This window comes from Antennarius striatus, chromosome 19, assembly GCF_040054535.1.
Source record: "Antennarius striatus isolate MH-2024 chromosome 19, ASM4005453v1, whole genome shotgun sequence".
NCBI lineage: Eukaryota > Metazoa > Chordata > Actinopteri > Lophiiformes > Antennariidae > Antennarius > Antennarius striatus.
The window spans coordinates 8,034,270-8,061,224 of record NC_090794.1 but is presented as its reverse complement, the minus strand read 5'-3'; the positions used below and the strand labels follow the sequence as shown (position 1 = coordinate 8,061,224).

General features: G+C 39.6%; 1 protein-coding gene across 1 annotated transcript in view; it reads left to right on the top strand.

Annotated features, from left to right (window-relative positions):
- LOC137613524 (neurexin-3b) overlaps positions 1-26,955 on the top strand; it is a 253,579-nt gene that overhangs the window by 205,553 nt on the left and 21,071 nt on the right. The window contains exons 18-20 of the mRNA XM_068342822.1: positions 7,003-7,174; positions 16,142-16,231; positions 17,855-18,165. Coding sequence (XP_068198923.1) covers positions 7,003-7,174; positions 16,142-16,231; positions 17,855-18,165 — 573 coding nt within the window. The remainder of the gene's footprint in view (positions 1-7,002; positions 7,175-16,141; positions 16,232-17,854; positions 18,166-26,955) is intronic.

Below are 26,955 nucleotides of genomic sequence, written 5' to 3'. Positions count from 1 at the left end.
TATACAATTTTTTTTTTAGTTTAAGATGCTGTCAACAATACACACAGCTCAAATGAAGTTAATAAACAGGGAAAGATTTAAATTTCATGTTTTATTCTTCTTATACAAGGACAGTGCAGGTATGTGCATCATAAATTATCGCTATCGTGGTTAAATTTATATAAATTATAATAATGTTGTATTTTTCAAATATATAAATGGAGTGTACACTATGACTCCAAGACAAAGCTGCTAAGGTATGTGCGTGTATTGCATGTATTAGTGATGATCAGTAATATTGCTGGGTCAGTAGTATAGGTTTCATAAGGCTGTAAATGATAGTATGGAGCTGGAGTAAGCTCTGCGGTAACTTTGATAAATGTTTTCACCAAGCCGTCCGCCATTAGTGTCAGGGCAAGTTACAGCCACAAGAGCGGACAAACAGGAAATGGAGAAAGAGTGAGTGTAAATAATTGATAAGGCTGACCCTGCGCAATTCATATTCTGCGGCGGCGGATCAAACAGCGACGCTCAGTTTGACATTGAGCCTGAGCGCCAGAGTCAAAACCATTACCTTCCCAAGCAGCGACGCTGCTCGTGTTTGGATTAAAAATGCAATGACTCTTCCTTTTCAGTTGAGGCTAACATAAACTGGCACTCCTGGGCATTAACCGAATGGCTAATGGACTCACTAGTATTATACTAGCAATTACGCACAGTCGCAAGGTGGAGCCATTTTGTTCCTGTCCATATGATGAAGCTGTTCCCGGCGCTCTCAGGTGTGAAATCCAGCCTGTGTTAGACCTCTGGGCTCTTTTAGGTGTGATCAATATTTCAGAGGCACCAAGCCTCTGCGCCTCATATCCTCCCACATTACCTCTCACAACAGCTCTGCAGCCGATTATGAATGTCTGAATGAACCTCTGAGACAATTAATGATTAATGGAATTTCACAGTTTTCATAGGAATGTTTATTTGAGCAGTGCATTAAGTCTGTAATTGTAAAGAGTCGGAAAGCCCAAACCTTACAGCCTTTGCTCCTAATGTGAGAAAGTAAAACCGTGTCTGCTGTGTTTTATTCACTGTGGACTGCATTGTTCCAAAATTAGAAGCTTTTTGTGGGCTTCATCCATCAGCAGAACTTTGTATGCATCACTGGTGTGAGCTTCTGTGCATACTATAAGCTGTGCTTTATTCGTAACTTCCTAGATCTCCCTTCTTTAGCCATCTATATCAGTGGTCCCCAACCCCCAGGCCACAGGCCAGTACCAGTCGGTTTGTCAATTGGTACTGGTCTGCATGGAAAGAAAACATAACTTCATTATTTTCATTTTATTTATCTGATGTTAAACAATGTTTTGTTTTGGAATATTACCGAATTCTATCTGCCACATCTGTCCATGAGACAATCTCAATGACAGATGCTTGCCTCTGTCATGCGGCTACCTTCTTAAAGGGCCCGCTTTGGCCAGTAACACAGAAAAATATATCACTGCTAAATTAAGAATAAATTAACTTTATAAATCCCCAAAGGGAAATTATTTTTCTTCTGTGTTGTTAGTATATTTTTGTTAAGCACACACACAGGGGGCCGGTGAGTATGCAAATGAGAGGTACAGCGGCGAGCAGCTCCTTCATGGTGTGCCTCCAATGAGCAACTCAAACGGGGACAGTGCCTTGCTAAAGAGCACCTTGGCAATGATCGGTAGGTGAATTGGCACGTCTCCACTGCCGGTTCACCAGTTTTTATACTTGTTGTACCATTTTATTTTGTTGTATTTATCTGCCTAGGCCAGTCCGTGAAAATATTTTCTGATACCTGTGGCACAACAAACGTTGAGCACCGCTGGTCTATATGTGCATCATTTCTAATTTAAAATTCCAAACCTTTAACCTTGTTTGCGCAGTCAACAGCTTGGGACTGCTTTTATTGGTAGCCATTCATTTATTCATTTATTATCTTGACCATTACATTCGCTTGCACTGGTCGCGGGGAGCTGGAGCCTATCCCAACTGGCATTGGGCGTGAGGCGGGGCAAACTCCGGGCGCGACGCCAGTGCTCCGCTGTGAAAGCACTCACACACAAACTCACTCCTACGGGCAATTTGGAACAGCCAATTAACCTGGAGCGCCGGTTTCTGGAAGTGGGAGGAAGCCGGAGGACCCGGGGGAGAACCCACGCATACACGGGAAGAGCATGCAAACTCCACACAGAGTGGGAATCGAACCTCGACCCGCTTGGTTGTTCGGCAACAGAGCTACCCACCGTGCCACAGTGCCGCCCTTATTCATAGTCATCTTTGCTATAATTAACTTTTTTTTCATCAGCAGGATGATCTCTCTGGGGTTTAGTATACATTATTAAATTTGTTCCCATATATTTTCCAGTGATGGAATATGTCAGTAAGACAGAATGGTTACTTGATCTACATTTATTAGCTTTGGTTAGCAGTTCAGCTCTGCAGCACAGATAAGTAAGATACCTTGTATCTGCCTTTGGGTACCAGGAAACATTTGGATATTAAATCAGTTCATTGCTTATTTTGGTTTTTGTCATGTGACTACAAATTATCATGAGATTCAAATTAAAATGTATTTTGTATTTATTGAGGTGTGGACAGTAGTCCAAGTGACAGATTACACAAAATCTGGACAGATAAAATCAAAACAATCTACACATTAAGGTGATGCTAGAAACAAGATAAAATATCACTTTTACCTTGGTTAAACCAAGGGTTAATTTCCAGGTCACAATTTTCTTGTTAACTATGTGCCTACAGTATTGAGTCTCTGGAAAAATCTTCACTTCTTTATAATTCAAGTTCTCATCTACTAATTTTTCATCTGTCTAAAGCAGGACTTTTTGTGGTTTAGAAAATAATATTGTTGAAAAGAGAAATTAGTTCTGTAATTAGAGGTTTTAGTTTCACTAATAGCATTACACAGCTTCAACACTTCAAATATGCTGACTTCTTGCTTGGCTTTGGGCCTGTTGAGATGTCAGTACATTCTGCACATGAGTAAATGACAAACACACAAACCCCTCCTCAACAGCCCCTAACATTCTACCCTTTAGCAAATTTCAGATTCTGTTGCGTGATGCTCACGAGAACAGACAGCTACAAATCACCGCTCCATCTATGAGTTATCTATGTCAATTACTAACAATAAATGGCTTTGGCACAGTGAAGGCCAGGTGCATCAATCCGCCACGTCTCACGATGTCCCAGTGTCTCCACTCTATTGATTCTGTTTCCACTGCTTCCATGATCCAATTTTGATGGCCCCTCACCACAAAAGCTAAGTTGAGCGCTGATGTCAGATGAAAGGGTGGATATGTAACCGAAACTCCCACCCTGGGACATGTTCACATTCTTGATATCAGATCTTCCTGTCTCCCAACTGAGCCTTTATATAGATGCACTGGATTCATTCCACTACCACCACTCTGTATCCTTACCAGATTTCAATCAAGGTTTGATTGCAATTTAATACCATTTGTGAGGAGACAAAAACTCCCACTTTAATATCATTCCCTATCTTTAAAGTGCTGTCAATGCACAATATCTTAGAAAATGTAATACAGAGAATATCCTGCACATAACCATATAAATTTCTTTTTCTTCCCAACTGAACCAAATGTACCAATTCTACCATCTCAGCTCAATAAATGGCTTTAGTTGTATGCATTTATCTGCAGCCTATGGCGCGGAAGAGTGACCATCAGTCAACAGGGGATGGAGTCCATTGTGAGCATATCGTCTACAATGTAAGAGCCGTCTGCTAAGGGTTGTCATCTGTGATGGCTGTCTGCAGCCTGAGCCACCCCTGCCATTGAGTGATTCCCTCCTTCCCTGTGCCTCGGGCATTGCTTGTGTTGGAGGCATTGATCGGCCCTGAATTGGATTGCGGCGGGCCTGATTACTGATGTCAGTGTGTGCCGGGTCACATGGGACCGCTGGAGCTCCCTGTGCCAAGCCTAGTCCAGTTCACAGTAAATGAGGAGTAGGTCTGCACCATTCACCAGAATTACATATATCAGTCTTAGTTACATGAAGCGTGAACCGAGAGCCCACACATACTGTACACTTAAGTGATGCACAAACAAACTGCCAACATAATTTAGTTCTAATCCTACAACGGTTAAACAGTCAGCTTTGGTTATTGGCGTTAAATAGAGTGTGGAAGTATGTAAGGCTATAAAAGAGCTTTAACACATCATACCACTAAATAACCACTTTACTGTAATGCAATATTTAAAATGTTTGCTTTGAGCGTTAGTTAGGGCGACTGATTGAATTTTCTGCTTTGCATTTTTGCCACCATCTGCCACCTCTGAAAAAAAATATTTTACACAAGGTTACAATCCACGACTTTATGTGGATGTATGTGTGTTTCAGTGCCAGCCTGCAGTGTGTGTGGATCCTTTGAAGTGATTCTCCGCACATTATTTGTTTACGCCTGGAATAGCGGCCATCATCTTTTCCACTAAGAGAACAATAGCCATTTTTCCCCTTTACTCAGGAGACAATGAAGTGCCTTCCCGCCTCGCGAGAGACAGGCCAATAAAAAACGTAATTGGATCTGTCAATCAAACATTGCTGCAGCACAAGGGTGGGCTGGCAGGTGGGTGGGCGGAGGTTGAGCCATGATGCTGGCTGGACACGGGTGGAGCAGAAAGATTAAGGAGGAATGAGAGGGGGAGCTGTGCCGTTGCAAGGCACCACCACCATGCACACTGCCTGGAGGCACTCTGCAACGGTTACAGAGGTGTACAATCACTGTGATTGTTGTTTGTTTGTGCTGGGGCCAGGGGGTGAGGATCTGTCTTTGTTTGTAGGTATTAGTGGGTTGGTTATGAGGTTTTGATGTGACTGCACATGAGAACTGGGTTGCCAGATCCTCTGAAGGTCACAGTGGATGTACCGGACGTGATGTCTCTGTCTGTGCAGACTTTTTTTTTTTTCTCCAGGTCCTGTGAGGGGAGCTGCAGAGCATTAGTACACATTTTCACCAAACAACCCCTCATCACATTAAATGAACATATGTGTGTGCACTTCACTTCAGCCTGTCTAAGTGCATTGATTATGTGTATTTTCTCCTGGATCGTGCACTCATGTGCACATGCTTTTATTGTACACATTACGCTGTTGCTCTAAGTTTTAATGACAACTACTTAAATTAAGAGTCCATTTACGGCCTCTTTGACAGAAGTGTTAAGTGCACATTTAAATATTAAATCTGTCTGGCTTCTGCTCCGAGCCCTTACCTTTCCTTTTAAGAAATGACGTTCTCGTGTCATTGGTAACATTCTTTTTCCATTATTAGCCGAGCTTGAAATTGTGACAGAGAGCTCCTGTGCCATTCCTAGCATTATGGTCTCAAGCACAATGAAATGTCATCCTTTTACTCATTGTATGAACAGACAAAGGACATTTTAGTAGTTACGAGCAAGGCAATGGATGCAGTTAAGGTCTTCAGACAGACCTAAGTGGGGAAAAATACTTGGTAAGGATGCTAAAGTGGGTAGAGTCAATGGAGAGTTTCCAGTAGGCACAAAATAATTGTACTGCATACCAAACTTTATACACCCTCAAAGGAAATACCTCTCTGTTGGATGCACTGCATGTTAAATGAGCCAATGTGTCTACAGAAATGCTAAGAAATAAAAACCGAATCTGATTAAGATGAGAGGACAGCTTTCTCTCGGTGTTTTCTAGGTGCTCTACTTAAAAAGTGGGAATGTGGAAGAGAAGTTCATTTAAAAGTAAATATTTGTTCCTTATTGATCTCACATGTCTTTTTCGTAAATACAGTAGGAATTCAAGGTATATAAACTCAGGAAAATGTGCTGCCTGAGAACAAAACTTGAGGTCTAAGGGCTTGCCAACACCAATAAAATCACACAATTCACTTATTAATCCTCACAGCACCTTGCTATAATCATCTGGTGGTGTAGTGTCATCATAGTATATTCTTTGGGGAGTATTTGAGAATGGAAAAGCATGAGAGACTGTAAGTATAGGCAGGCCTGGTTAAGTGTTCTTCTGAAAGACGTATCATTAATCAGAGATCTCAATGTTTAAGTGTGGTGTCATTTAAGTTGTAGGAATCATCGCAATGGTTTTGTACCGATGAGTATTGTTTAGTTCGGCTTCACAATATCAAGATGTGTTTGTCAAGATGAGCGTCTCAGCTGATCACTTAACAATATGTGCCTGCCCCCTGTGAAAGCCTTTTTAATTTTGGTTTTGTTATGAGAACGGTCTCTGCCCCAGGCTCCTAAAGTAGGTAATTACACTGAGAGATTCCCTGTGGGGGATTAAAACAAATGACACAGAAAACACATCCTTTCCTCATCGCCGCTCATTCAAGCCCTGCCTCTGCTTTGAAACCTCATGCTCAGAATGCCTTCACTACCATGGGGGTGCCGATAGTTACTGTAAAATATACTGGCAGCTCATTAAAATTAGTGGAGGTCAAGGAGGGAGGGATCAGGGAATGATGGGGAGGGAATGACGATATACAGACACAGTAGAACTGGTTTAATATTAACAGCTGAACAAAACATATTGTAATCATCCAGTTTGTGAAAACCACAACATATAAGGCATCTGTCCTGCCAGTTTTGTAGTGACAGGCTGTGGGGTGTATTACTCATCATTACAATCTCTGCTGGCAGCATATTTTCATCACATTACGGTGGTATAATGAAGCATAGTGTGATAGCATATTCAAGTTCTCTGAGAAGTTCACCATTAGCAGCAGCCGAGGGCTCTCATCCGAGTACACTGAACTATTTTTTACAGTTAATTCATTGTTTGATTAATTAATTACTGGATGATATTAGATGTGCTCTTGCTGCGGCAGTTAAAACTATCAGATTTGCTGTTACTTGGTTTAAGACTTGCCTGCATTTGATGAGATTTACCTGATAATTAAAGTTACATTTTCAAAGATGTTGAGTGATTCACTACTAACCTTACTTCTCTTTTCTCTTTGTGCTTTTTTTTTTCATTCAGGAACAAGGCAAAGTAGGTGTGACATTCAACATCGGAACAGTGGACATCAGTGTTAAGGAAACAACTACAGCAGTAAATGATGGAAAATACCATTTGGTCCGGTTCACCAGGAACGGGGGCAATGCCACGTTGCATGTGGACAACTGGCCTATCAATGAACACTTCCCCACAGGTAGTACCACTCTTGTTATCTGATAAAATCTGACCAAGTTTATCGATGTAAAGCCACTGGACACCACCTGTTTGTTTAGCAAAATGTTGTCATGCCTGTTCTTCTGAATAAAAGTTTCAGAAGACTCAAAGGCATGCAGTCAGATAAAATGGCACTTAGAACACTTAATAAACTCCATTTTTACACCCTACAACCCAACTCCACAGAAGAAGAGAACATTGAGCAAAAATCTTTTGTCTGATATGCGGCATTAACCATGCAACATCTGGCCAGTTAATTTCATGGGGGGGATTAACAGGCATCAGGAGGTATTTGGTCATTGCAAGGAAGCAGGGGAGAGAGAGACGGAAGCTGAGGGTGGCCTGTTGGCCAGATAAGGCTGCTGCCTGCCTGAATCTCTCATTCCCAGGTCAGCAAAAGCAGAACGGCAGCAGAATATAAATAGGGGGATGAAAAGGAGCCCGCTCCATTTCGAGGCTCCGACAGAGGGATGTGCCACTCAGTGAGCAGGGTGAGAGAGTGTCAGAAAGGATGAGAGGGAAGAAAGGAAAGGGGAAACCTTTTCTTGCTCCTACTTAACAATTCATTAAATTAACTTGGCCCCCTGGGCATCTGGTACCTGTTCCTCAATGCTAGCCAGTTTAGAAGAGGCTACCTTTGTTTCCCCATTCCCAGTTTCCACTCTTACACTTCATCTAACAGAGCAGATGCACAGGGAAGAGGCATGGCTGCAGAGAGGCAGCTCATGCAAGGAGAAGCTTGGAAGACAAAAGAAAATCTGTCAACCTCTGCGGCGAAACTTGTGCAAAAAGACAATTATATACAGATGTAAATTAAATAGACAATCTGAAGATCTAAAGTGAAAATTATGTGCTTTTTGTTTAACCCCAAACACTGGTAAGAATAGCAGTTAAAAATGCTGATGCTACTCATTGCTAGGGAGCAGACAAACAAAAGCGGATTCCTTTCACCTTTCAGCTTTATGCCTCAGCAACCCTACAGCATGCTATGAGTCGCATTCCTCCACCAAGGACAGGGCAGCATCCTCTCCTGCTCTGACCCTGTACGTTGATTTGGTCCGGTTCAATGCCAGCGCAGGTGATGGTAATCTTTTCTGTCTCTGGTTTCCTTTTGCCGTCGGCTGTCCTTCGCTTTTTTTCTGAACAGATAAAGTTAGACATGTTTCATAACTGCACTTCAACCACATTTGTACGAAGGAAAAATATTAAGAAATGCAACATGTGGGGCTCAACACGCAAAGGACTGAGGTCTCCATTAAGAGAACAAAAACACTCCTTGAAGAAATTAGACCAGACTAATTAAATTGCATTGATGCAGAGGCGACAGCAGTGGCACTCCTGCTATTTTATGTCTCTGCCTGTATTACAGAATAATTAAACTATTCTTCAACTTAAATGGCTGGTAATTTCTGATAACAGTTGAATACCCACCATCTTAATAATTATCTCAAAGCACCATTTGGATCAGCGTGTTATTTTTGTTTGTCAGTATCTTTTAGCCAAAGCCATCATCCATTCAGAAATCGCCACTAAATGGCTGTTGGTTGTGCATCTTAGAATCAATGGGCTTTTTAGCTTTGGATTACATCCAAGTTTTCCCTGTGAGGTTTGTTCCCCTATCTATCTACCGGCCATCGCCTTGCAATAGAGTTGAGGTCAAGGGGATTGAATGTGTGGTGATTTCTTTTTTCTATTCTGCGCAGGTAATTTGCAGGGCACTCAGTGATAGTAATTCAACGATGATTGATTTTTCTTTCACCCTCCCTCCCTTATAGAGGCGTTGTCATCTCATGAGTAATTACATGTTAGGGTGCAGACTCATCGACTGCTTTCTCACACTTCTATTGCTTAACGTGAAGGCAGTAGTCGCCACAAAGCTGTCAGGTCGTTCAATAAACAGTTACCGGATCTGGGCATGCCCTCTCTCCCAGGCAGGGAAAAGGTGAAGACAAAGGTGTTTGGGGATTGCATGTCATTCAAAGTTGCTTGCAAAATACCTTGGTTGGGGAAATTGGACATCTTAACAACAGTGTTTGGAAAGTTAACTCACCAAAGAATGGAGGTGATGGGATCTTGCTGAAATGACACGAGAAGGTTTTCGAAACACACCTTGAATTTTATAATTGATAGAGCAATGTTGGGTCACATTAAGACAATATTTCATAATAGACAGTTTTGTTTTACTAAAGCTTGACCTGTGTTTTTTTTGTTTGCTCATCATCCTAAACTGATAAAAATTGTATACTACACTATTAATGTATTGATATACAGAAATATCTGAGGACATGGCAACATCTCCAAAAAAACATGGAGTGGGGTGATAGATTTACGCAACAAACCAATCATATATGTTTTAAAGAAAATGAGAAGTGAGTTCAATTATTCTTGAAAGCAAAAAATGGTATACAATAACTTAGCCACATTTTACTCACTTTTAATCAGGGCTTTGAACCGGTTCATGGAACGAAAAGGAAAACCATAAACTTATGGTTTTTTTGCCAGGAACAAAAACAAAACCAAAAACTTTATATTTTTTTTATGTTCCGGAACAGAATCGGAACAGAAAATAACTAACTGTTCAGTACTGGTTTGTTTGTTTTTTTCATTCTTGAAAAAAATATCTGACCTCATGTCATTCACTCAATGTGCGAAGATAGCGGGGAGAAGTTGAGGCATATCACCAGCAGTCAAAGAAAAGGCAGTCTCCCAACCTCGATTATATTCATAACAGGTAAACACTGCAGTCTGTCAATCTGACAAAATGTTTGATTTAGCTCTGGACATTCATCGGTTTTCTTTCTGTTCATGACCGATCACTAGATGCTTCATTCAGAGCTTCACATGCTCGATCCCCGATGAGCTCTGATATACACAAACTTTGTTGCATCATAAGCTGCCGCACCTGCTCCGGCTTCCTTTGATTCAAGGAACGTACAAGGATACAAGGAACGTTAATAACCGGTTTGGGAACTACATTTTTTTGTTCTAACCGGTTTGGAACAAAACGATTGGCAAACACTGGTTCAAAGCCCTGCTTTCAATTATGTTCACTTCCAAATTAATTTCAAAATTAAAGAAACAAATCAATGCAAAAGAAGTACATGGGTCATAGACAGTGTCAGCTAATTGAGAATGTAATATAGCTTGCACCAGTAAAGGTGCACTTGTAACAGACTGAGGTCACTAATATGATAATTGTGTTTGATTATTCGGGCATATGCATCATCTTATTCCTTACACCTAGTTAATTACTTTTCACAGTCTGTCACTAGATATGAGTTCTGTACCGTAAAATACAAAGCATGGCACAAACATAAAATTAACATTTATGGAGAGGCTTTAATTTACTTTTATATTTTTCTCAATTTATTATGCAGTTGTATTTAACTAGATTAGATATTATTAAACAACACTGACATTATTTTATAAACATGATGGTGCAGAATGTTGGAAGCATAAATTTCAGTCTAATGCTGTTCAGTTCACACCAATCAAAAACCCTAGTTCAGTTTGAAAACAACTGAATCATCCTTGTGGCAGCGATGTATTTCTAGATTGCATTACAAAATTTTAATTGTTTGGTTGTCTGAACACTTTTTTACTTGTCAGACTTCATTTAACAACGTTTCACTATTCCCAGATAAAAGATATTGCATTGCTCTAGATTATATTGACAGACATTGTGGCTAAAAGCAGAGCTGACTTTAACTGATGTGAATTTTGTTTTTTGATTATAAAAAAATTGCAATTAATAGAAACAGATTTAATTTTTTTGGGTAAATTATGAAAAGAAGGACAGAGAGGGGCTTCTGTGCTTCACAGCACAATTATTTTGTAGAACAATAGAATTGATCCCATACAGCAGCATTTCCATCAGGCTTCCACAGCTTCCACGTGTTCAGTGTGTTTGTGTGTGGGCGCTGGATGTGTGTGTGTGTGTGTGTGTGTGTGTGTGTGTGTGTGTGTGTGTGTGTGTGTGTGTGTGTGTGTGTGTGTGTGTGTGTGTTTTGAGTGCTTTGTCTCTGTCTTTCTCTAATTATTCCCCTCCTCTAAAAGTGCCCTCTCAGATTTCCATTCTTTTTTTGTCCTCAAATTCCTTTTTATCCGCATCTCGTCCCTTCCTCTTCCGCTCCTTGTCTCCTACACTCATACGTAGTTTTGTGACAGCCCACATTACTGCAGGGTTTCGTCTTTGTTTAGTGAGAGGGTTCCAATTTCCTTATATAACACTCTGAATCCCTGCATTCTTTGATTTTGGATTACATGATCTTTTTCTCTTTTCTTCTTTGCATGAGTTTGAGTCTTTGAATCAAAGAATTACTAGACCAAGCCGTGCGGAAATTGTGCATCACACTTTGTGGGAGCTGGCTGAGGTTCAGGCGTCGTCTCAGTTGACTGACCATTGGCCTAACTACTCTGCATGGGCCTCAGGCAAAGCGTGTCTTTGTGCACACTCCATCATTTGTTTTTAGCACAAGAGGGTCGACCATAGCAAGAATGACATTGTGTTCATTTTTAGATGCACTTCAAACAGACAAAGACGTTAATCCATGCACTGGTCCTTGCAATGTGTGAACACCTGCAACGTGAAACAGACACAGTGTACCTTTTCAAAATGTCTACCAAACTTTGTTTTGAAATACAGAGACAATTCCCGAGGATCTGGATCAATCCCCACGTGTCCCTGCGGCCAAACATGATTAGCCTTATCTAAGACACAATCTGTGTCGCTCTTAGAAGTCAGACTATACTGAATGGAGGAGCAGCCAGACTAATTCATCTTTTCAACACCATAAATTTCAGAGCGACCTGATAAATGATGAATTTACTCGCTGGCTTTGTCTGACATTTGAGAGGGAATGTAAGGAGGATCAACCAAAAGCAAGCTGTAGGAACAGAGGAAAATGAGTGAATAGGGTAGAAATGCACCAAAATAGTTCACACAGAAACATTTAATGGAGTAGAGGCAGGAATACACTGACAAAAGGGGAAAAGAGCTGACATGCAGACAGAGGGATGGGTCGAGATGAGATGAAGGGGGATAAATGATACCAGAATTGTGGCTATAGCTGAAGAGACTTGATATAGACAAAAAGAGTGAGGGCTGATTGCATTGAAAAAAGATGGAGTATGAGCATCACATGGTGCAATATAGAAACGATGGATGGATGGATGGTGAGAGAAGAGAAAAAAACTGGGCAAGTGAATGAGTGAGAAGGAGAGATAGAACTGAAGGTCATGTATAGATTGGAGAGGAAGTGAATAATACAGGAAAGGCTGCAACGGCTTTATATGGATTTCAGTTATGGAATGATGATCTGTGGAGAGTACCACGATATATTTAATATCATTATTATCCCCAAATAGAGAGGATCTCAGCAGCCTGTCATGGTAGCCATTTTCACAGTTTTGATGCAGTCTCAGCAGCCGCCCTGTGATCGAATCCCATGGAGATGCCACAAACATTCTGGCAACCAAACTGAACAGAGCAAAGCAACCAACCAGCTGACGACTGCTGGCATGTACTGTATGCTGACTGAATGACTGCCACCAGAGGGGAAACATTTAGAGATTGTTGACTGGAAGCAACAAATGATGATTGATGATGATTCATTAGAAATTAAACACATGAATGCAAAGAACAACGACAAATTCTAAAAGTGTGGGTTTAAACATGCAGTGAAATATGAAATACTGATTTTTTTACCCTGAGTACACTGTTTTACAAATTTAAAAATGTTTTGCTTACTAATTTTTGAATCCAGTATGTTAAGAATAATGACATCTACATGCAAGAAGAAAGATAACAGCTCTTGTATAAACTTCCAATATTAAAGTGCTAAATGTATACAGAATAGATCCAGCACACTAAATGTCATTATAACAGAGTGGGGCTGCTTTTAACAAGTTTGACTGGCACTCAACAGAATAAAGCCACCCTGCAAGTCTCAGCACATTGTGATTTAGATTCTACAGAATCCCGACTGGTGCAAATAACTATTTAAAAGGGAATTGAAAATGTCCAAGTGAAATAAATGTGCTTGTAATTTTGGCACATATTTGTGTTCATAGAGTAAGATGTAATTTTCTTGTAGGCCAAAAATATTTTACATTAAATTCCCTTGAAATAAACAGCAAGTGGAATCTGGGTTATTTTTTAAATTCCTGCTTTTTTGCCTGAACTGTCTAACAAAATCATGTTTCTCTGCAGCAAATGGTTCATTGCACTCAAAGCAATATTTTTTAAATGTATCTAAACTTTTGCTTGACAGTGGTAGCTGTGAAAATAATTTATTGAAGGATCACAGCAACAGCAGAAAACAAGCGTCAGGTGTTATTTTATTACCTTCTTTTTCAATTTGCATTGATCAGAAAATGGAAAAATACAAGTCACAGACATGATTAAAAGTGCCATTATAACTTTAACTAATGTGTCACAAATGTACACAGAACAAAATAAAAATATGTGCAAGGAATAATGCCACAACATATTACATGCTAAGATATAAATTATACTGTTTGCCTGCGGTTATCGTAGGACCACACAAACAGTGGCAGAATCACTTTAGAGAAAGTAGTGATAGCACTTCACTGAATCCGTTGATAAGAAGTGATTCTTTTCCTGACCTTCATAACAAAACCAATAAATTTAAAAAAAAATACATCATAAATCTAAAAGACAAACACTAACAATTACCAGAAATATTTTTGAACTATCTCAAACTGTAAACCTCCAAGTCATTATATAGATTTCAGATTGCAGTGAAAGTGACTCTTTGACAGGTACAACACTTCACACACGTAATGGTGCTAAATTGCAGAGAAATTTCGGCACTTAGAGATTGATGAAAGATATTTGAGAAAAGATTCTGTCGGCGCCGCTTTAAAGAAAATCCTTTAAGGCAGAGTGATTTCATAATAAACAATAGGGCTTTTACTGGCAAGGTCATGCAATAATGAGTCACCTTTAGAAACTCGATATCAAATTGACAAACCAGACACATTTTTCTCATTAGTTGGACAATTAGCTTGCGGTGTATTCATTACAAGGGGACTGCCATCTCATTTATCACCTTAAACAATGCTATTAGCAACAACAATTTACTCGCTTCTTTCAGTGTCAGGTATGTTTTCACCTCAGGTCGGTGACATTATAAGTGTCAGTTTTTAGACAGCAAACCTACTCAGCTCTACTCCTCCACTGCTGCCTTTGGTTTTCACATACAACTATCATGCCTCCATCTGTGGTGCTTCCAAGTACATTATGCTGCCAGCCCAGCCTATTTGAGCTCAGAGGTTTTGGGGGGAGTTCCTGCTCATAGCAGATTAACCTCCAGGAATGCTGCAGACAGTCCTTTAGCTCATTTAGCCCCCTTGCTCTGATGTATACATGCTGTTTCCAAACTGGCCGTAAGCTGACCACTTGCTGTTTTGTTTTGTTTTTTATAAGAATGATTGAGTGGACCGATAGAAAGATGGAGCTGAGAGAATGAATTACCTTGGCACTTGAGCCTAAGTGGCTTAATGATTAGTTAAATGCAACTGTGGTGCTTTCACTCCTTGTTTACAATTATAATTTCCAGATGTGAAGAGGGATGTTCAAAATTAGGTAATAAGAAAGAAAACATGAAAGAAAAGATTATTTTGTCAAATACACATAAATGAAAGCAGAATGCTGATGGTCATACCTTCTGGCAGGTGTATCCCCATGAGTATGCTTGGTATGTTCTTGTTTGTGTGTGTGTGTGTGTGTGTGTGTGTGTGTGTGTGTGTGTGTGTGTGTGTGTGTGTGTGTGTGTGTGTGTGTGTGTGTGTGTGTGTGTGTGTGTGTGTGTGTGCATGGTGTTGTCAGTCATAAAATCTCAAGAGGGACAATTCTGGCTCATTTGGGTAAATCTCCCTCACAATTACGAAGCCTTGTCCTTTCGCTGATGATAGAAACAAATCCATCTCTTTTCCCCCTAAATCCCTTCTGTCCTGGATCCTGAGTGACATCATGGTGTCATTCATAAATCCATACAGACTTCATTTCCTTTTTTCATATCTCAAAGTGATTAAAGACAGAGCTCTCAATTGTCAGTGTTGACAGATGCTTTCAGAGGGACTGCTTCTGTGGTTGTCACACAAAATACAGATGCACAAGGGAAAATCATAGCATGAAAGAAATAAATTCATATTCACTGTATCACAAAACTAAATTCTCATACTCCTGGAAAACATTAGCCAAGGTATGACAAGAGAGGAAGCTGGGGTGGAGAAACTTTTTTTTTTTTTTTTTTTACCCAAAAGGCCTCCCACCATGTCAGTAATGATCTCATTTGTATGCATTTCCTCCTCAAATCTGTGTCACTGTGGGACTTCCCTCCCAATAGGTCTGCACAGTATGTTAAATTATCTCTTCCGTCTCCATCATCATAAGCCTCTCTTTCTTTCTGCAGACCTGCCATACTGCCCGTGCCTTCCAAATATCCTCTCAAACAACTTCATTCTAATATAAAAGCATGTGTTGTCCAGTGGAGGAGTTTAATTATCGTCAATTTGTTTCACAACTATAACAAATGCATGCCTGGCTTTACAACCACTTGATAACCTTCATTTAGTATACAATACAGTATTATTGCAAATAGTTACATAAACTGTGATGCATTTCCTGTTGTTGTTTTTTTTTTTATATAGACTCAGTAATTTATGCAGTGATTGCTGTGGATATGTGTTGTGCTTTCAATCATAGATATGATATTACATTTAGATGTGGAGTGTGCTGTATGCTATATAAATGCAGATTTAAAAAGTTGAAACTAAAGCTACTTGAAAAAAATCATCATAAAGCTTTTATAAATATTTCTAAACAAAGATAAAACTTGTTATAAACCACTGTATAAATGTGTGATGTCTGTTGCTGTTGCCAACTGTTTCAAGCTGTTTGTTAAACTTTCAAACTTTAAAGGCAACAGCGACATTGAGCGCTATCAAATGGCAAATAAGAAAATCCCGTTCAAATATACCCGGCCAGTAGAAGATTGGCTTCAGGAGAAAGGTAAATCTTTACCGAACTTCTGGAATGTTTTATTTTCTTTTTCTGTCATTTCACCGGCTTGTTCCCTTTTAACCTCTGAGAATGAATAACCACCCCTTAAACCCTTTATAATACAATTGAAACAATGCGTACTGTGCTACTTTTTTGTTCTTTCATTTCTTCTTTTTTCTTTATCGTTTTAATCATTGTCATCTTTTCAAATTTTGTTCAATCATGGTGTCCAGTTAAAGGGACTGGTAGGACATTTCATGAAGTGCAACAATAAGACACAGTAATCATCAGGTACTGTAGAGCTTTCTTTTTAGGAAAATTAAATCATAAATGGTATTAGCTGTGCTGCAACGGTAGGCCTGTTGTTTTGAGAGGAGAATTAGCTCCCTTGGCTCAAATCCTCTGCAATGTTTGAGAAGAAACTAATCAGTGGGCATATCCCCCTGAAAACTTTCCAAACAGCAGGTGTATTTCTCTGCTGTAATTTATCTGATTGTAACTAAACACATCACGCATGATGAACGACTCACTTGTTTGCTGACGGAGAGCTAATTGGAGTCTTTTTGACGGCAAAGCCCGCCAAGGTGCACTGCACCCTGACTGATGATTTTCAGTCACTGAAATTGTGACTCATTTGTGGGGATTTAAAACTCCTCTCATTTTGCTTTTACATTTTTAGTCAACTTAATATCATTATAAACTGCATTTAAAATTTAAAGTTGGATATAAACATCTTAACCTGATTATAAAGTCCCTTTAACAAATCCTAAAGCATAGGCAGGTCCAATAAATGTCATTACTGCTGCATGCATGACTCCACATGTTATTTCATTTTTGCTTCTGTGATTTGAATGTCTGTCCCTGTCATTCCACATTTTATTATCACAATTGTGCAATAATGCAAATATTTAACAGTTTTAATATTAACAGTTTTCGAATGTGATGCATCTATAGATTATACAAATTTGATTTTTACTTTTGTGAAAATTTGCTGTTTCAATAGTTTTATAATTATTGCATGAGAAGTGTGTTTTGGTATTTAGGCTTCTCCCAATGAAATGTGTGTGTGTGTACCTAGTTTATCAAAATATGCTCATGCCACTATACATATTTATTGTTTTACCATCCAAGTCCACTGTTCTGTCTAGAGAATATTAAGCCTGCCTGTGGAATATGTTCAGACTTATTTTTCTAATAGCCATTCTTGTCTTGCATGTGTTGCAGTTTTATAATACAGCTTCAGCTCCATACTGTCGGCTGTTTTCAGCATGTGTTCCTATTTCAGGGGTGCTTTTTCTTTGGTACCAAAAGCCCTCCAATGGGTGATAACAGTTTGTATAGTTACAGTCATTTACGAAAAAAAGAAAAGGCTATTTTTTTTCATGTTAAAAGCTTGTTCCATCACCATTACAGCTCCATCCATCCTCATTTAACACAGCAGTAAATAATAGTCTCAACAGATGTATTTCAATTAATAGTGTTTAGTTTCCATTAGAGTATTACTGTATATCTCACCATAAATGTACAATTTCTCCTAAAGGTGCTTCAAGTCTCAAAATTACAGTTTATAATGTCTAAATATTCATTCCATTATAATCATATTAACGCTTGCCTCCGTGCATGTTGTGTCAGGCCGGCAGCTGACAATCTTCAACACCCAGGCCACCATCTCCATTGGTGGAAACGACCGCAAGCGGCCATATCAGGGCCAGCTCTCCGGTCTTTACTACAACGGCCTCAAAGTCCTCAACATGGCCGCCGAGGGCCACCCCAACATCAAAGTGAACGGCAGCGTGCGGCTCGTAGGCGATGTGCCAACTGGCAGGGGTGCGGCACGCACCACAACGTCCGTCCCACCAGAGATGTCCACCACTTTTATCGAGACCACCACCACACTGTCCACCACCACCACCCGTAAACAGCGCTCACCACCCACTATTCAGGTAAGGACAGGAACCTGTTCGGAGTTTTAATTCTTTAAAAAACAGTCAAAAAGAACTATCGTATACAAGCTAAATGAGATAATGCCAGTAGTAAGAGGATTGTGGGAATTTGAGTTTTCATATTTATAATATATTAAATTTGCTGGACATACGGATAAGAGGAGGAAACATTTTTGTCATACCCTAAAATGTTAGTGTGGGTTAAATAAGGAGGATAAAATAATTAGCTTTGGTAATACTGCCATGCTTACCAGAGCTCCATATTTACATTACCACAGGCATCCACCTCCTCCCAGTAAAATAAATGTACATAATCAACTACCGATCAATAGGTATAGTGTAAATCAGTGCATTGTGCAGAGCAATATACAACATGAGTGTGTGGGCTGTGCAATTTTTTGGTAATTGGGTTGAAAATGTGACATGTAAAAAAAAGACTCATTTCTTTTCCACCATTCAATGTTTTCTGTGGCTTTTTGTGATTTTTGTGACAGAACGTGGGCGGTTAACAGTTGCAATGCTTTTTTCCATGCTTGATCAGTCAAGGTCAGGATGCTATATTTCTCATCAGGGACTGAAGGGCTGCTGTTCACTGAGGTGTGCAAAGCTGCCCTTGATGCTGCACCTTTTCTCCACATTTATCACGTTACCTTTGTCTTTCTTTTTCTATATCCGTCCACCAACATCTTTCACTCAGTCACTCAAGCCTAATACAGAACTTTCCCCGATTTGTCCAAGTCAAACCCGATGACTCTTTCGTCTACAAAAATAATCACGCCAAGTGATTGTTTGATACCAAGAGGAACTATTTCACCATTTGATGCTCTTATTAAAGAAGTTATGTCCCCTATTACCCCTTAGGGGTAAGACAGGGCTGGAAAGGAGGTTTATTGGTGGATGACACACAGGGGCCAGTGTTCTTGTCGCAACCAGAAACTGCAGGACATCAAGTGAAGTGGTGTTGATCCTTCATGTCATTGTTGACATGTCAACATCTCTTTCAGTGCAAGAGTCAGAGCTGTTAGGAAGGCACTAAATGCCTTACATTCAAACACGACAGAGAAGATCCTTACCCTGTTTAAACCATTTACACTGCTTGGTCTGAAGTGTATGTAACAAGTTTGCTGAGGGCATCTTGAACTCCCTTCTGTACACATGTAGGTGCATGATTTTAATTACGTGCTCTTTCAGTAGCAGGGCAGCGCCGCTGAGCTTAGACCAGGTTTCTGCTGGTCCATTGCTTTTTGCAGCCCCATGACAGCAATGAGCAACAATCTGTCTGACTAGCCTGACCTCATTTTAAGGCCCAAACATCCAGTGGTGCTGGTGGATTTATTTTTTTTACTGTACATGTAAGAATGACAGTTACTTGATATGTGGTTTGTGCATTTCAGAAATGTTCAGTATGTATCACCAGCCACTGAAAACGGTTCCATCAACAAGGACACCGTAGAAAAAGTACAGGTATATCTGCAAAAATTGTATGTTTTCTATTACTTTTTTTAAAATAGAAAAGGAAGTCTGCTTTGTTCTCCATGCAATTGGGAGACTTTATATGATGCTTTACAAGATTTATTTTTATTGTCAAACCCAGCATGCAGTGGTAGAGGACAAATGATGCAGTTTTGTAACATTAAATAGCAAAATACAGTGGGGAAAAAAAAGACATGTTTTTTGCTTTCACTAACTTCTGATTTTTCTCCTTAAGGCATACCTTGTTCAATCTCCTTTCACAACCTCCCATGGCAGCTTTGATTCACACCGCTGTGTTGCTGAATTTCATTTACCAAGGCCTTTAATTTTGCTGTTCTCTAGTTGACTGTCAAATGGCTGTGGTGTGAGAGGTGTGGAGAGGACCTGCACCAGTCTGGCAGATCTCTCCACCCCTTAGGGTGGTGTAGGAGAGTTGAGAGAGTTGAGCTATCATTAGTGATGTACTGCAGCGCTGAAAGAGCTGTAGGTATCTGACACAGTGCCGGTCTCAGGCGTGTGTGAGCAGCCTTTTAAGGAGGTGAGGGTTACATGAATGTATGTGTGGACTATAATGTGTGCATTGTGGTTTCACCTTACACATACAGTATATGTTTCATCTGCTCTATCAACACTTGATGTTTCTTTTTAAGAAGTTACAGATGGCAAATCCCCTGGCATCTGAGGATCAACAGAATGAGAGACAGGGGTGTGGAGTTAATTAATGATAGGGCTGCTAGCACATAGCAACATGACAGACTCTTTTTCTGTCAGGTGGTCCAGTGGGACACCAAAGACTACTGTCAACAAAAAAGATACAAAAAGTAGTTGGTTTACAGACTATAAAAAGATTGAATAGATTTTATCCTTCTTGTTAGCCTTTCTGTGTCTCGTATAGCCTAAGAGTATAAGAATTGGATTTTCAAAATTTCTCTGTAACATCATTTAGTGGTTTATTTAGTGTCATATTCATGATATAATTTTATAATTGATGTATCATAAATGTACTCAGACCTAGAATTAGATAAGTCAATGAGCTGGATCACTCTGAATATCAGGTCCGATCCACCCCGAAAGTCTTTCTCCAAAAATCAGCTATCATTTTGTATTAATCCACAAAGATTGAAATTGTGTGCATTGGAGGAGGGGGGATGCTATTGTCCTATGTTTATTTGCAGATAAACAAGAAGACTACTGTAGAATAGATATTGTCCACTTATATTTTTTACTTAAAGCAGTGGATCAGGTTCAACCTCTGCCTTCTTTAATTTAGCAACTTTCTCTCTGCTAACAAATAAGCAGTTTGACATTTGATCTTAAGTAGTTTTGGTTCACTTTCAGATCGCTTGATAATTACTTTGGAAGTTATGCACAATCAAAATTCTGCAAGTAGCTTGATGCATGACAAACCAGGTAGTTGGAAATAAGTTGGTCTCATATTAAAGGGGAGCTCCACCAATTTTACACATCAAAGTCCATTTACAAGTCTAACGGAATACTGCTGCATATCTGTAAAAAGTTACAGAAAACCTTTTGCTGCTCTCTGGGAAGCTGTGAAATTTCTGATAAATTGCTTGAAGTGATGTCACTTGAGGCAATGTTGTTTGGGTCAGAACACTAAAGTTTGCAAAGAGAATTCATGTGGAGTTTCAAAGATGTGAACTTACCAGACCTCTGTATCCCACACCTGATCACTGTTGATTAGCGAATCAGGTTTCATGAGCCAATGTGAGCACACCTGAATCTCCACAGGATGATGTAAATGATGTAGGTTTTGGCAAAAAAATCAAACAAGAGCAGGAAGAGATCTAATCTCAGGTTCTTCTGCATCAAGTGTAATGCTTTTATCAATACACTAAATGTCATGAATCTTACAGTGTTCACAAAGTGTGCTGGGACTCTGGCAGGGAACTATTTTACATCTATCAATATATTTTACATCTATTGTCAAAAAACACATTTTACAGTAACAAACTTTTATCCTCAAAAAAAAAAAAAGCAAATACTTGAGCACCATGCGCTGTGTTACATATGTGAGTGAATGACTGGCACAATTTGAGAAGAGAGGATTTGTGTGCTGCCCATCAGTATTTTGTCCTTTTAGTTATCTCCCAATGGCTCTGATTTATCTTGAAGTCTCTGGGTCCTGCAGCCCTGACTGTAATCAACTGTTTTCAGTAATTTAAATTTTTTGTTGTTCTTCTTGTTTGATTGCAGTCCGACTTTGCATGAAGTTGCGTATTCGTAGCAAATTCAAACTTGAAAGAGGTTGATGTTATCTTTTTGGAGTTCCGCAATGAAAATATCTTCATGAAACTCATTTTTCTCAGCCCTGTTGATTATCCATGCAGGTGACAGGGATAGTCTTGCTGGTGACAAACTGCTGGTCCTGATGAGTAGTTCTATAGGGACCGAAGGAAATGAACAGGAAAAGGTGCGGCTTTTATGGGACATCCTGGGCTCCTCAGCCTTCCAGAACCCTGGCTAAACCAAAGAATGGATTTTACACTTGCTGGTCTGATGCTAATAGTCATTTTGGGAGCAATCATTTATGCAAGGCTCTCTATCAAGGGAGATCAATGTCTCACATTCTCAATTAACTGGGACTGCTGGCCTGAGATGTTTGGGAACAATTAGGAAAGGAGGCTGCAATCTAAAACACCATGGGGAGAGACACAGAGTGATTTGCATGTTGCTATGTTAAAGAAATTGCTCAAGTCCATCACTTTCAACCAGCCCAGCACTCAGGAGACAAGAGAAGGAGAGGTAAATTGTTTGCAGTTAATTGGGCTTTTTCTGCTGAGGAGAAAAATAATACTGTGTTAATATGCCTGGATACACAGCACACAATGACAAGAATATCTCTGCTAGTCAAGGTGGGGTTTTTTTTGGGACAGGATGATTTCTGCATTTTCATTTTATTTCCAACCCTTCATAAATAGTGGGAGGTGATCAGTTTAGACAAACCGAACAACTTAAAACAAAGGTCACAAACCAGAATAAACTCCCATCATTCAAAGATTTTGCACAATAAACTGCCATGCTGTCCACTTTTTTCCCCCTACCATTTTTCCTTGTCTTGCTTCTCTTACTCCATCTACCTAAAGTACATCAAGGATGTTTCCTAACGCCTGGGGATGTATGATAATCGCTGATTTATTCTCTCTTCAAGAGGTAGCGGGGAAGGTGCTGTACAGCACACTGCATGTCTCCACATTGTGGTCTGCTGGATAACGTTTGATGAGTGTGTTCATTTGCGTCTTGATCCACCCATGTGTGTTTGCGTGCACAGGTTGTGTGTATGTATGTGTGTGTGTGTGTGTGTGTGTGTGTGTGTGTGTGTGTGTGTGTGTGTGTGTGTGTGTGTGTGTGTGTGTGTAGGCAGCTCTGCTCTGCTTCTTCCCTTGCTGACAGTCGTCTTTCCTCTTCAGTTAGTTAGTCTCTGTGATCACCTTTCTTCACTACCAGACTTGCCAGTAATTGTGCAAAGGTCAAACTACTTTGCAGGTATTCCTTGGGATTCTTTCTTTATCCCATCCCCTTTTTTTCACTCTTCATCAGAGTTCTATCTCTCTTCCTCACTTTACCAGATTCCCTGTCAGGCAGCAAAGCTCCAAGTGAATTCTGGGAGATGAATATCGAAGGTCTGCTATATGCTCAGTAGGTCCAATTAGGAGACAGCAGACTGCTGGAGACCCTGCTGGTGTGTGGCTCATTAATTGGTCACACACATGAATGCACACATTTTGTACAAGGATCTCTTAATCTCTGTCTCCCATGTCTGTATGCATGCACAACCAAATTAAGCTGCTGTTACTTGTATGTATGTATGTATATATATATATATATATATATATATATATATATATCTGCACTCACATATTCACACGTGTGTGTCCGCCTCCATGCACCCTCGGAGTACAGAGGAACAATACCAAAGTATTTTGTCTCCTCATCTCCAACATAGAAATCGTATTCCAGGATTGTCAAGGAATTTCTGTCAGTGTGATTTTCTTCTTTTTTGAATTTTTATGTCACTCTCAAAACACAAGTACACAAAAACTATTTCCATTAGGCTTCTATGTATGTGCTTGTCGATTTTTTGCAATTTCTATTTCTATTCCATAGACCATGTTTTTCCTCTGTGTGTGTGTGTGTGTGTGTGTGTGTGTGTGTGTGTGTGTGTGTGTGTGTGTGTGTGTGTGTGTGTGTGTGTGTGTGTGTGTGTGTGTGTGTGTGTGTGTGTGTGTGTGTGTGTGTGTGTGTGTGTCATCAGAACACGTGGTCACTCAGTGAGTGAGAACCACAAACTATCTCCAGGGGTTTGGGACCACAGAGGGTTTTTTTGTAATAGTCTTCCCTCGTGCCTTACAGCACAGTTTATATAGATTCTCCAGGAACGCACGAGTGTGTGTGTGCTTGCGTAAACCTGCTATCTTGTCAGGTTCCACTCTGACAACGGGGCACTCATACCAAGGAGCAAACCAGCAACACACATCGGTTGCATACCAGGGCAAACACATACACCCAGAAACAGGCTGCAGCAGTTTATTTCTTCGCTGACCAGCAGGACATCAGCACATTGTCAGTGTGTTCCACAGTCTCACCTCTGGTTTCCAGCCTTTAGAGATGACTGACTGGTTATATGTGATGCACTAATAACTCAAGTCACAGCCAAGACAGTAGTAATATTTTAATTCTAAAATCATCTGGCCGTGCTTTGGAAATGTACAATTAACTTGAACAGATGAAGTTAGTCAAGAGAATTTAAAAGCCTTTTAATTGTATAGAATGTCTTTCTTTGATGTTATTAGTTGGATAATTATGGGGGAAAAAAATGCCCCCAATGTTAAAATGTTATGACACATTTTATTTCAAGTGTATTAGTAAAGATATCAACACGTGCATACCAGCGAAATTACATGAATTCTCAAACTGCAACAGTTGGTAATAAATTCTGCATCCAGTCAAAGAAATTGTGATGTTGTTCTAAGATCCAACACCACTGGTGGTGTCTAATTAGCTTTTTTTAGCAGCACAACTCCTGTGGGAACACTAGTTAGTTCTAGTTAAGTTTCCATTGGGAGTAACTTTACAACAGTCTTTCTTCTCAGTTACACAATAATTAGTTGCTTCTCTACATTTTTTTTTCCTTTTTGGTCTTGTTAAAGTAAATACTGAGACATTTTAGGAAATAATGTAAATTTTACCTAGAGATAACCAAATAGTTGTCCTGTGTGACCGTTTTTTGTGTGTTCAGTGTGTTTGGACATTAAAAAGTGAGCAAAGCATTGTGGTATAACTACACCAACAGCTGCATGCATTTTCTTTTAGCAGCAGCTGTCCTCATTAAGTGGTCATCTTTATACATTTTTGTAACTCAGAATAAATCCAAGCTGAATTGCGGCTATGGTGCTCATTATCTTACTAGCAAACAGGACAGAGCTTGTACTGCATTTCTATGACATTTTCAGAGATTAATGACAAATTCCTTTTGTTTTTATTGGACTTTTTTTGCCTTAGGGAAATGCCAATTGGTTTTGCTCTTCGTGCCACACTATCTTAAATCCAGCAAAGATTTATTACACACCAAACACAACACAGACATGAAATTGACGTAGATTATTTAATCTGTCTAAAGCAGAAAATGTGAGATATTGATGCACCAACCCGTCAAAGTGAGCTCCCTGAGCTGTGTTCTGTATGTGACGATGAATCACACTTTGAGCTCCTTTTGAGGCTCAAGATCCGGCAGCACTCACAGGTCTGGTGACTTATTCTCCCAGCAGATGTAATTAATCTCTGCACATGGATGCACTGTGAATATATTCACTGCCATCCCATGATGTGCACACTTGAGCATGTGAATTTATGTATGTGTGAGGGGAAAGAGAGAGAGAGAGAGGATGAGAGAAGGAGAGAAAACATCCTTGCAAGAATATTCTCAGATTTCTATATGCATTAATTTCTCTTTGTGCACAGATTGCACCATGTGTCCACTGGAGTCAATAGGATTTAATTAAATATGCATCACACAGACACTGCCTTTGATGTTTCACAGCATTAATGTGTTCTGTTTCATTGCCCAGACAAGCTATTAGAAAGGCCGGGCAATGTTTCCTCTTCATGTCCACTGAGAGTTGCTGCAAAATACAATGTATGGTAACTTGTTGCTCTTAACGGCAGTGAGTGGCTACTTCAAAAGATCTACATGTCTGTTTGTGCAGGGTTAGTTATCCTTAAAATGTACTGCACATGTGTAGCCTGTAGTAATTCAGCATGTATCAAATAATTTCTCATTTGGTTTGTGATTACATTTCAGCTTCCAGTGTCTAAGAAGAGAATAAATCCAATGCTTAATTTGGTTTGTGCTCATTAGGTGTGAACCTAAATGGCACCCATGGCTAATCTGGGAGATGTAAAGCTGCCAACAACAGCCATTACATAACGCCCACATTGATTGGTATTACAGTGTGAATATCATAACAGCCTTTGAATGCGAGAAAGACTGTAACATTGGAATGGATTAGGATGCATAAATATTCCGTCCACAAGGGAGAAGGAGTGCAAGGTCAAGTTTCAGCTGTTTGATCCTGACTTCACACTTTCACAATAGAAAACCAATAGTGAATGTATTGTCTTACTTATTGATTGTATTGTTGCAATTAGTCACCTCCGTTTATTATAACACACACAATAATTGCTAGATGCCATTAACAGAATATAATAACACATAATGTATTCCTTTACAAATAATACTGTAAGAGCAATTCTGCATTAAATATAGAGCTGTCATGATTTGTCATTTGATTGATTATGTCTGAAGGTACTTTATGCATGAATGCCCAACATTTCACGTTCCAGCTTTTTAAATGTGAAAATGTGCTGCTTGTCCTTTTCATTAATGATTTTATGATTAATCACAAAAGTAACTGGGCTCACTAATTAACTTATTAGCATTTTGTGTTTGAGGGAGTAGAATAATTCATTTATTTCAAAAACCTCACAGAGAGCCTAACAAAACGATATCAACATCCAATATGTATGGTTTCTGAACACAGATCTCAAGAGGATGCTCCCATCACATCAATTCACAATGAGGACATAGATGTTAAACAAGGTAGTATTGGCACTGAAAAAATTAAAACATAGACATAAAATATACATGAAGAAAATAGCAATAAAACAAATTGCAACCGGGGCACAAAGGAATCATCTAGCAGTTCTTTTATTAAGTCTATAATCAACACAAAATCTGACTCAGATGTGTTGAAATTTGTTCTTCTGTCCAATTAGTGTGTCAGTCTCTTTTACTTTAAT